This window comes from Stomoxys calcitrans, chromosome 4, assembly GCF_963082655.1.
Source record: "Stomoxys calcitrans chromosome 4, idStoCalc2.1, whole genome shotgun sequence".
NCBI classification, from domain to species: Eukaryota; Metazoa; Arthropoda; class Insecta; order Diptera; family Muscidae; genus Stomoxys; species Stomoxys calcitrans.
The window spans coordinates 131,854,100-131,865,981 of NC_081555.1; the positions used below are offsets into that span (position 1 = coordinate 131,854,100).

Below are 11,882 nucleotides of genomic sequence, written 5' to 3' on the forward strand. Positions count from 1 at the left end.
AACTTTGATTGCATTTTTCTTTGATCTTTGTTGCACTTGTTTGTTCTTCTTGCTAAAGTATTTAGAAGGGAAATACAATAACAATAAAATTATCTCTTGCGATTCGTTCGAGATGCACGGTCCATAATATGCGATGCCGGAAAGTTTTTTAGAATTTGCCAAGTATTGAACGCTCTTCAAATTAATGAAATAAAATATAATGAGCATATTTCTTCAATACCGTTTAAGGTAAACTATCCAACAATTTAAGCTTTTTTATGGGTTTGTGATTTTTGTCCCAAGCTTATTGACTGGACCATAACTACCGTTTTGGCTATATTTAAGCACGAAAGAGGTTGATAGAAACATATCTTAGGGCAAAGATCCCTGAAGATTGCCCGTCCACTCAAACAGCCCTTCACGTCCTAGTCGGCCACATAGAGGGTTCTCTCGCAGTCAAGGAATATACAATGATAGCATTTCTTGACATTGAAGGTGCTTTCAATTATGCAAAACCGACGTCAATCATGAAGAAGCTAGAGTTTCTAGGCGTCAACTCTAACGTAAAAAAGTTTATAAATAACTTACATATTAAAATATGCATTACGGCACGCTTGGGATCTGTGGATCTAAAGAGATGGGTCAGTAGAGGACCACCTCATGGAGGTGTACTGTCCCCTCTACTTTGGAATATAGCCATTAACAGTATATTATTATTGACTCTAGAAGAAAAAGGTGTAAAAATGTGAAAACGTCGCTATTGCGGTTAGAGTAAAGTTTCCCAGCACTCTTAGAGGTATATTTCAGGAAGCTCTAAGTGCGATAGCGAAGTGGGTTACCGATGGTGGTCTAGGCGTAAATCCGTGCAGGAAAGAAGTAGATCTTTTCAGCAAGAGATACAAGTTGCTTACAGTGACATCTGTCTCCTTGGGAGCAGAGAATGTTTCATTGACTAAAAGTGAAAAAGTGATTTGCTGAATAGGAAATTGAAATACAACATTTTGCAAAAGGAAAGAAAGGCAACTCCTATACACCTGCAAGAGAGCCATTGGCAAAAGTTGGGGGTTTAAACCGCGTGTCATGCACTGGGTATATACTGCAGTTGTCAATCCTATAATGCTATATGGTTTTTGTTGATGTTGTAGCAGTGTGTTATACACTGAGGCGGCAGCCCTTGCCAATGAAGAACTCCATCGGGTCAGTCCGGTACGTACAACCGGCTGCCATGGGATTGATGGCTATATGGTGTTGTGGTCTGATGGACGACTCTTCAAATGTGCCCTACCGTACAATAGTCAAGCGGATCAAAAGGATGGCTGGTTGGTGAATGCATGCATGAATGAATGCACTGAGTTTAATGCTACATCTAATGCCTCTAGATATTGGGGCTATATAAATTGCTGCGACCACTGCCGTGAGGCTAAGGGAGCTTTTTCTTCGGTCATGTGGTGGCTACGGACACTGCGTTATCCTTGATACAATGTCCGATGTTCCAGGCAGTGTGGATTACACCCTACTTTAGCTGCTTTTTGATAAAAAAAAAGTACTGTATCACTATTCCTGATAGAATCGGTTGAAACTATGATATCCCTGGTAATAGAAGTTACATAGATTTCTATACGGATGGTCCCAAACTAAACGACCACGTGGGTTTTGGGTTGTACTCTAAATACCTGGAACTGGTCATATCGAAAAGGTTACCCTAGGTAAATCACTGCAGTGTGTATCAAGCTGAGATCCTTGCAATTAAGGGAGTGGTGTAATGGCTAAGATATAATGTCATAACGACGATTGGCATCTTCTCAGACAGCCAGGCAGCCATTAAATCCCTGGAGAACGTATTTCTGAAGACAAAAACCCCCCTCAACTGTCGCAGATCCCTCAACGTGATGGCCGAACAGTTCAAAATTCTGTTCCTGAGATATCCCAGTGCAAAGTGGACGAGCTTGCGGGACTAGGAACTACCTTACACTTTCTAGGGAAACTGGAATCGGTGGGTATGCCAATAGCGACATGTAAGCAACGTTTTTTTAAGATCAGGCCCAAAGGACAACGAATAATAGATGGTAACAAAGAGGGGGCTGTGGGCATTCCAAAAATTATGGGGCCTAATCGAGACTCGAAGAGGTCTACCGTTTTGCTGTCATTGGGTAGAACAGATGTCTCAGTCGTTGTGTCCGTCAAGACAGGTCAGAGTCTAATCGGTAAACATGCTGACAGACTGAAGATTGCAAGCAAAGACTATAGCAGAAGCTGTGACGACATCGAAGAAGAAGAGACAATAGAACACCTTCTGTATGTGTATCCCTCACTAACAGTCAAAAGGAGTTCCAATTTAGGTTCTCATTTCTTTGAGGACCAGTCTGTTTAAGCGGATATGTTGAGCTTTTTAAAGCGATCTTGATGGTTCAACGGTAGGAACTGGAATTCACATTGCTTCTTCTGTTCCTGTTGTATCACAATGAATGAAAACGTCTAAGTGAGTCCGATGGCGGACTGCCACTTAAACCTAACCTAACATATACACGCAATAAAATAAAACGTTTGAAATACCTTTGCGGCCGAAAAAAATTACGGGGGAAGCATCGTAGCGCAGAGCTTAGCATGCACGCCTGTGACGATGAACGCCTGGGTTCGAATCCTGGGGCGACAATCAGAAAAATATGTTGTGAGGTACTATGCCATGTAAAAACTTCTCTCCAAAGAGATGTCGCACTGCGTCAAGCCGTTCGGACTTGGCTAAAAAAAAGATGTCCCTTATCATTGAGCTTAAACTTGAATCGAATTGCATTCATTGATATGTGAAAAGTTTGCCCCTGGTCCTTAGTGGGATATTCATGGCCATTAGACGTGTATTTGCCACATTTTCATATTAAAGTCAATTTGGTTATGGTAAAACTTTGTTGAACTTCGTCTGTGGTAAAGGAAGGATTCTGTGTACAACTATTTAAATTTTCTTTTAAGCCAAATATGCTTAGTTTTCAGCAAAAGACAATTTGTTACACAGAAAGATCATTCGTTTGGTTTTTTACATCCACCACCATAGGATGGGGGTGTACTAATATAGTCATTTCGTTTGTAACATCTCGAAATATTCCTCTAAGACCCCATAAAGTATATATATTCATAATCGTCTCGACGTTTTGAGTCGATCTAGCCATGCCCGTACGTCCATCTGTCGAAATCACGATAGCGGTCAAACGCTTAAAGCTATGAAATTTTGCACAGATACTTTATATTGATGTAGGTCGTTGAGGATTTCAAATGTGCCATATCGGTTCAGATTTAGGTATAGCTCCCATATAATCCGATATCCCGATTTGACTTCTAGAGCCCTTGCAAATGCAAAATTGCCCATGAACATTCCATTAAAGAGCAGGGGCAAGCTTGTCACATATCAAAGGGTGCAGTCCGATTCAAGTTTAACCTCAATGATAAGGGACCTCCTTTTTACAACCGAGTCCGGACGGGGTGCCGCAGTGTGACACCTCTTTTGGGGAGAAGTTTTTACATGGCATAATACCTCACGAATGTCGTCAGCATTAGGAGGGGATAACCACCGCCGAAAATTTCATGATGGTGTTGCCAGGATTTTTAAGAAGGCGTTCAGCATCATAGGTGGCCATGCTAACCTCTGCACTACTGTGGCCTCCACCCTTTCAATCCGCAATTTTTGTCCGATTTGGCTGAAATTTTCCATGTAGTGTTATGTTATGCCTCCCCATAACTGTGCCAAATACCGTCCAAATCGGTCTATAACCTGATATAGCTCCCATATAAACCGATCTCTCGATTTGACTGATTTGACTTCTTGAACCCTTACAAGCCGTAATTTTTGTCCGATTTGGCTGAAGTTTAGCATGTAGTGTTCGTTTATGACTTTCAACAAATTTGCTAAGTACGATCCAAATCGGTCTATTACCTGATATAGCTCCCATATAAGCCGATCTCTCGATTTGACTGCTTGAGCCCTTACAACACGTAATTATTGTTCGATTTGTCTGAACTATTGCATGTGTTGTTCTATTATGACTTTCAAGAACTGTGCTACGTACGGTACGAATCGGTATATAACCCGATATAGCTCCCATATAAACCGATCTCCGGATTTGACCCATGAACCCTTACAAGGCTCAATTTTTGTCCGATTTGGCTGAAATATTGCATGCGGTGTTCTGCTATGACTTCCAACAACTGTGCCTAATTCGGTCGAAATCAGTCTATAACATGATATAGCTCCCATGTAAACCAGTCTCTCGATTGTCCGTGGTCGGTTCCTAGAAGCTTTAATTTTTGCTGGTTTGAGAGAAGTTTGGGATGTAGAAGTGTCTGTCTGTCCATGTATTCTTGTAATCAAGGTACAGGTCGCATTTTTTGTCCGATTTTCACAAAATTGAGCATAAGTCTTTTTTTGATCCAAAGACAAACGCTATTGATTTTGAAAAAAATCGGTCCAGATTTAGATATAGCTACCATATATATCTTTCATCCGATGTGCCTTTTTAAAGCTGTAGAAGCCACAATTTTAGTCCGATCACTACAATATTTGGCACAAATTTTTTTTTTGGCGTCTTAATATGTTTGCAAAATTTCATTGAAATTGGTCCAGATTTAGATATAGCTTCCATATATATATTTCATCCGACGTGCCCTTTTAAAGCAATTTTTGGTCCGATGCTTAGCAAATTTGGCACGAATTGTTTTTTGTGACGTTTCAATATGTGTGCAAAATTTCATTGAAATCGGTTGAGATTTAGATATTGTTCCGATATATAACTTTTATTCGATGTGCCCTTTTAAAGCTGTGGAAGCCACAATTTTGGCCCGAACCTTACAAGATTTGGCACTAAGTTTTTTTTTTGACGTCTTAATATGTGTGCAAAGTTTCATTGAAATCGGTTCAGATTTAGATATAGCTCCCATATATAATATTCATCCGATTTGACCTATGAATTCTGTAGAAGGCACAATTTTTGGTCCGATCTTTACCAAATTTGGCACAAAGTGTTTTCTGTGACGTCTCAATATGTGTGCAAAATTTTATCAGAATCGGATCAGATTTATACATAGCTCCCATATATAACTTTCATCAGATTTGACCTATTAATTCTGTAAAAGGCACAATTTTTGGTCCGATCTTTACCAAATTTGGCACGAAGTGTTTTCTGTGACGTCTCAATATGTGTGCAAAATTTTATCAGAATCGGATCAGATTTATATATAGCTCCCATATATATCTTTCATCCGATATGGTCTTTTAAGGCTGTAGAAGGCACTATTTTGGTTCAATCCTTACCAAATTTGACACGAAGTGATTTTTTTGACGTCCTAGTATGTGTGCAAAATTTCATCAGAATCGGATCCGATTTATATGTATCTCTCATTCGATATGCCCTTTTAAAGCTGTAGTAGCCACAATTTTGGTGCCATCCTTGCAAACGTCGCACTACGTGCAAAAAATGTCATCAAAATCGAACTAGATTTAGGTAAAGTTCCATTATATATCTTTTATGCGTTTCTATTTTTAAGGCTCTTGTAGATACAATTTTGGTCCGATCTCCACAAAATTTTTCATGAGATGTTTTAATTCGCATCCCAATACGTGTGCAAAATTTCATCCAAATCGAATCTGATTTAGATAAAACTCCCATACATTTCCCATTTTGTACATTTCGACTTTTAAGGAAGCCACAATTTTCGTGCCATCGTAGGAAAATCGAAAAATAGATATGCAAAGGTATTAAAAGTATTATGTATACTCGGTGGTATAGGGTATTATATAGTCGGCTCCGCCCGACTTTTGCCTTTCCTTACTGATTTTATTTTATTTTGTAGGATGGGGGTATACATATTTTGTCATTCTGTTTGTAACTACTCGAAATATTTGTCTGATACCCTATAAGGTATACATATTCATGATATTCGTGACATTTTATTTCGATCTAGCCATGTCCGTCCGTCTGTCCATCCGAGCGTCCGTCCGTCTGTCTGTCGAAAGCACGGTAACTTTCGAACTAGCCGCTTGAAATTTTGCACAAATACTTTTTATTAGTGTAGGTCGGTTGGGATTGTAAAGGGCCAAATCGGTCCATGGTTTGATATAGCTGCCATATAAACCGATCTTGGGTCTTGACTTCTCGAGCCTCTAGAAGGCGTAATTATTATCCTATTGGAATGAAATTTTGCACGACGTGTTTTGTTATGATATCCGACAAATGTGCCAAGTATGGGTTAAATCGGCCCATAACCTGATATGGCTGCAATATAAACCGATCTTGGGTCGTAACTTCTTGAGCTTCTAGAGGGCGCAAATCTTATCCGAGTGGAATGAAATTTTGCACGACGTGTTTGTTATGATGTCCAACATCTGTGCCAAGTATGGTTTCAATCGGCTCATATCCTCATATAGCTGCCATATAAACCGATAAATCGATTCTCCCTACAATGCGCAATTCTTATTCAATGTTCTTTGTTTGCCTAAAAAGAGATACCGCGCATAGAACTCGACAAATGCGATTCATGGTGGAGCGTATATAAGATTCGGCTCGGCCGAACTTAGCACGCTCTTACATGTTTTATTTTATTTTTTAACTTTTTTATTTACTCTACTTTTCTTTGAATTTGGTTTGTTTAAGTACGCCAAAATTTGTTAGCGTATATAAATTGTCTGGCGATATGATTGATAAGATGAAGTTAACAGTAAAAAGGTATCAGAGTCCGTCGAAAGATAATCCAAAAGTGATTTCCTTTTTTAAGCCGTTACTAACTGTCCAACAGCTTTTCATACATTTAAAGTTTTTTATTGGTTTTCACTTCCCTTTAAACTTACGTCCTTTTTTAACATTTTCAATGAATTCTGCAATTGTTGGACCCGGCAATGTCTTAGACCAGCTAACTAAACGTAAAAACTCCAAAATCTTGGGAAAAAATAAATGCAGCAGAAGAGCCCATAAGGCGAGGGCAGCCAGTAACCACGTGTTCATTTTTACACGAAACCGTTTATATACTTAATAGCGATATTTTCTTTTTTGATCATCAAATTTTCTAATATTTGTAACACTCTTCAATACTATCTGCCTTACAACCATCTAAAATTCCACATCCGTTCGCGATCGCATTTAGTGAGAAACTGCTGTCTACCTGAGAAATTCTTAATCCATTATAACTGACCTGACGTTATGTTAATCTAAGTGAGTATTTTTCGAAATGTATTTTCAATTGCAACGAAATGAAAACTGAGCACAAAACTGCTTTCTCTTTTTCTCTTATTTTTTTGTTTGTTTGTTTATGATGTTCTGTGCAAAGAGAGACCAATACCAAGAGGTAATCTTTTTATAGCCAAGAAGCCAACCAGTTTTAAAGTGATTTATAAACAACAATAACAGCATAAGGTCATTGAATTAGGTTACGTCTACAAAATTTTTTAAATTGCAAGCGTATATTCAAAGAATTTTAATTTTAATGGAACTTTTGATACATTGTGATCACTTGAGAACACACTATTGTCTAAATTAATTTTCAAAGCAGGTATGCTAGTCATCGTATAATTCCATGTATTTGTGCTTCTATCCGTCAGTTGGTTAATTTGTCTGTGACTTGTTATCAACAGTTTTTGTCCGCTGGGAAAGCAAACATGACAGCTGTTTTAGCAAACATATCAATGATGTTTCAGCAAATATAGGGCTGTTGTTTTAGCAAACATTTGACACATAAAGAGTGATTTTTTAAAAGCTATAGGAAAGATTATCTAAAATAAAAAATAATCCAGAAAAATGCATGAAATCTTTACTTGAGACGATAGTATGGTCCATATAATTTAATGTTTGCGGATTATGTCATGCAAATGTTGACCGTGAATGCGCCTCAAATGGTCCATCCGCTTAGTCCAATTTTGGCATACTCTTTCCAACATGTCAGGCGGTATCTCACGAATAAATGCTACAAAGCAGACTTGTCTGTATGGACATGATCTTTAACATAGCTCCATAAAAAATAGTCTTAAGGCGTTAAATCGCACGATCTAAACGGTCAATTGATCGGTCCCGATCGTGAAATAAAATGTTCACCAACTCGCCTCTCAATAACTGCATTGTTACGCGTGCTATGTGGCATGTGACATCGTCTTGTTGAAACCACATGTCATGCAAGTCAGGCTCTTGCATTTTGGGCAAAAAAAAAGTTGGATATCAGCTCACGGTAGCGCTCACCATTCACGGTTACATTACGATTCACATCATCTTTGAAGAAGTACGGTCCAATGATGCCACCAGCCCATAAACTGCACCAAACCGTGACTTTTCTGGATGCATTGGTAGCTCTTGCAATGCTTCTGGCTTTCACTCCAAAATCGACAAATCTCGTTATTTACGAACCCATTGAGCCAAAGATGAGCTTCGTCGTAAAATGAAAGAAGCGCACGATGAACTTTCTTAACAGAGCACGCATTTTGATAACAAAATTTGCAAGCGTTGTTCGTTTGTAAGAAGATTCATGGTATAATTAAAGACCAAATGGAAGTTGATTGACTGTGAAACACAGCACGAAACGTGCGTGAGCTGTTTAAACCAGTGTTGCTAAAAAGATAATAGGTAAAAAATTGCCCTTTATATGGCCATGTATTTTTATACTCACCGCCTCACGAATATTGTGTTTAACGCAGATGTCTGCCATCGTGGCCCAAATCTGCGAGGCACAAGCCCCAAGGGTAAATACAATGCGTCTACCAAAGCCCCCACATGTGGTAACCCACACATGAGTACCAATTTGATCAAACATATTTGGACGTGTTCTCCTCCTTGGTTAGGAGCGGAGCACTACCTAAAACTCCATCGGATCTATGGGTCACGGCACCCGGTAGAAAACGCAACTCCTTGCCGAGCTCTTGCTCTACCCGCGATTTGAGTACAAACCACAACAACCACGGCCTCACCATTGCCAAGCTGGAATCGAAGTTCCAGGGGCTCCTCTGACACCTGTGGTACCAGATTAAAGTCTCCGGTCAGACTTCGTAGACTTAAAAGATTACTACCAGTTGAACCCCAAACAGTTTCGAAGTGGTCACCTGGGAGAAAGAAATCGCTCTATGTCACCTGGGAGAAAGAAATCGCTCTATGTCAGCATACAAGAGTATGCACCAAAACAATGTACATTAGGGCGATATACACAAACAGGACACGGCAGCCCTGGCGGGCAACGCCATACGTATAAGCTCCAACATAAGACTCAACAATGAATGCGGCTAACCTCACGGTTGAACGAATCGACCACAAAAGCTTCGGGAAACAACGATGGAGAAACTCCGCAGCATAAACATGGGCAAGGCTGTTGTCAGACCATATCATGCCCAGCACCAAATCTCCCTGTTGCGCCAGTACAGCAACACCTCGTCATGAATCACTAGAGTGTAATCCTGCCTCCACTAAGTCTTGTGCGTCTCCTAATAAATACGTCCCGGCAGAATTTGGCCAGTCTTGTAACAGTCTTCTGATCACTCACCTCCTCTCAGTGCGATTGAATCTAAAGAAATTTTGCACATGGTGTTTGGGTATCACAACTGTGGTTCAAATCGATTCATAACCTGATATTGCTGCCATATTAGCCGGTCTCCCGATTAGGCTTCTTGAGCTTCTAGAGGTCGCAATTCTTATCCGATTTGGCTGAAATTTTGCCAATTTGAATTTTTTGAACAACTGGTTCAAATCGGTTAATAATCTGTTATAGCTGCCATATAAACCGATCTCTCGATTAGACTCTTTCGTCCTGCTCCGGTCTATAACCGGCCATATCGCCTTTACAGCCCGGCAACCATCCATCGAGTCCCATCGCCTCCCTGGCCAACCTGTGTTGAGTAGCTCCACAAATGGCACGTAGGCAAGACCGATGACTAGTCCGCCCAGCGCAGACTAAGCCCTCATGGCGCACTCGTCCGCGCTCAAATTCCCTGGAATCCTCTCATGCCCAGAAACCCATGTCAGCGTAACATCGTGGGCCTGAACCCTATCCAGGGACTCTAAACAATCCGTCACGCATCTCGACCTCACCATCCTCGACCCCAAGGTCTTGAGCGCCGCCATACTGTTCACATAAATTTTGAATTTCGAGAGCGGCCACTGCAGAATTTCTCTTGCGGCCACTGCAATGGCACAGACCTCTGCCTGAAAGACTGTACACCCGTCCGGCAGGCTCAGAGACATAGTGATATTGAGTGCATCAGAGTAGACCCCCAATCCAGTCACCGACTACATCTTGGAGCCATCTATGTAGATCGAGGTCTCATCCTCCTCAAGTACAGCATTCGCCCCCCTTTTATCCCTCTTAGGCAATCGAATCGCAAATGCCCTCACTCCAATCGGCACTGGTGCCAGGTGGTCGAAGAACCTCCTCAGCCTACCCTCCGCATCTATAAAACCCAGAATCGAACTGTGGCCGCAACCATCCTCCTTTAGCATGCTGAGCTCCTTCAGCCTATGCGCGAACGCCTCCAGGCCTTGTCTGCGGTGCGGATCTCAGTGCCCCTGTGATCGCGACGAAGGCCACTCTCTCGACCTTCTCGAACTCCCTCGCACGCGTCCTTTTCTCTACGGCATTCCACCATACCAGTGCTCCATAGGTCAGTACTGGTCTCACGATGACCGTATACTTCCAACAAATCATCTTGGGCGTTACCCCCTCTTCCTACCCAACATTTTCCTGCAGGAGAAAAAAGCGCACAGGACTTCTTTCCTCGGTGTTCCACTTCCAGGACAGTTTTGAATCCTTCGTCGGCCACAGGGCGACGCCGTCCAATGGCGGGAGTCTGAACTCCGGTATCTTATATCTCCGAGTGAAGAGCTCCTGCTCCGTCTTCCCTTGGTCCCTTCCCTTGGTTGGTCCTCATCCCATTTCTGGTAGCCAATTGCGACAAACTCCTCAGTGACACTTCCATAATCTCACTGATTGTCGACAGAAACCTGCATCCCCACCGAGATCCAACAAAATTTCATTAATCACGAAGTTCCATATAATCGGCAACGACACCCCTCCTTGGGGCATTCCTCCGCTCAACCGTCTTCTGACCACACTATCTCCCAGGTTTGCATTAATAATCCTGCCATAAAGCACATTATTGATCCAGTGGGAGATTATGGGGTGCGGTCCAGTGCGACGACTTTCCGCACCTAATATCCAAGAAGGCCGCCTAAGTGTGCTTCTGTCCGAGAGTCGTCTTGACCTCCTATACCATCTCGTGAAGGGTCGTCTCCACCGACCTGCCTTTGAGGTATGCGTGTTGTGCCCCACTGATGTTTTCCGGCGTCAGTTCCCTTCTCACCTTCAGGTCAATCAGTGTTTTCAGCAAAAACGATGACAGACTAATAGGCCTATAATCCTCCCCGCCTTGGGGATAAAGACCACCCTGAACTCCCTTCATGCCCTCGGTATGTAGTACCTTGCCAGGCTCGCTCGGAAGCCGCTCAAGGGATGGCAGGGTGACTCCAAGAGACTCCTGCAGCAATGCTGTGATAATTCCAACAGGTTTGGCCGACTTAAATGGCCGGAAGGTGAGGATCGCCCACCCTATCTTCTCCTCGTCAACGATGTCCTTGATGAGGTCATCCATTAGGGCCACGTAAGCAGGTATTACAATATCTAGATTGCCGACCTCTTCCTGGCCATCTGCGAAATGAGCCTCCATCAAATGTTCCACCGTCCCCTGCCCACTGTCAGTGCCCTTCCTCCCTCCTCAGGGAGCTAGGCGTGATGGGATCCTTCGAGAGCACTTTATGCAACCTAGATTCCTCACTATTGCTTTCCAATTCCCCACAGAATTTCTCCCAGGTACTCCTCTTTGGCTTCCTCGTCTCCTTCCGGAATTTGACAAGAGTGTCGCACCTTAATAAAAAGCCTTCTGCTCTCTCTCCTGAGAA

At 42.0% G+C, this 11,882-nt stretch overlaps 1 protein-coding gene across 1 annotated transcript in view; it reads right to left on the minus strand.

Moving 5' to 3' along the window:
- LOC106082619 (probable cytochrome P450 4s3) overlaps positions 1 to 7,097 on the minus strand; it is a 32,062-nt gene extending 24,965 nt beyond the window's left edge. Inside the window, exon 1 of the mRNA XM_013245239.2 lies at positions 6,809 to 7,097. Within this exon, the coding sequence (XP_013100693.2) occupies positions 6,809 to 6,962 (154 nt within the window). The 5' untranslated portion in view covers positions 6,963 to 7,097. The remainder of the gene's footprint in view (positions 1 to 6,808) is intronic.
- Positions 7,098 to 11,882: the final 4,785 nt, after the last annotated feature.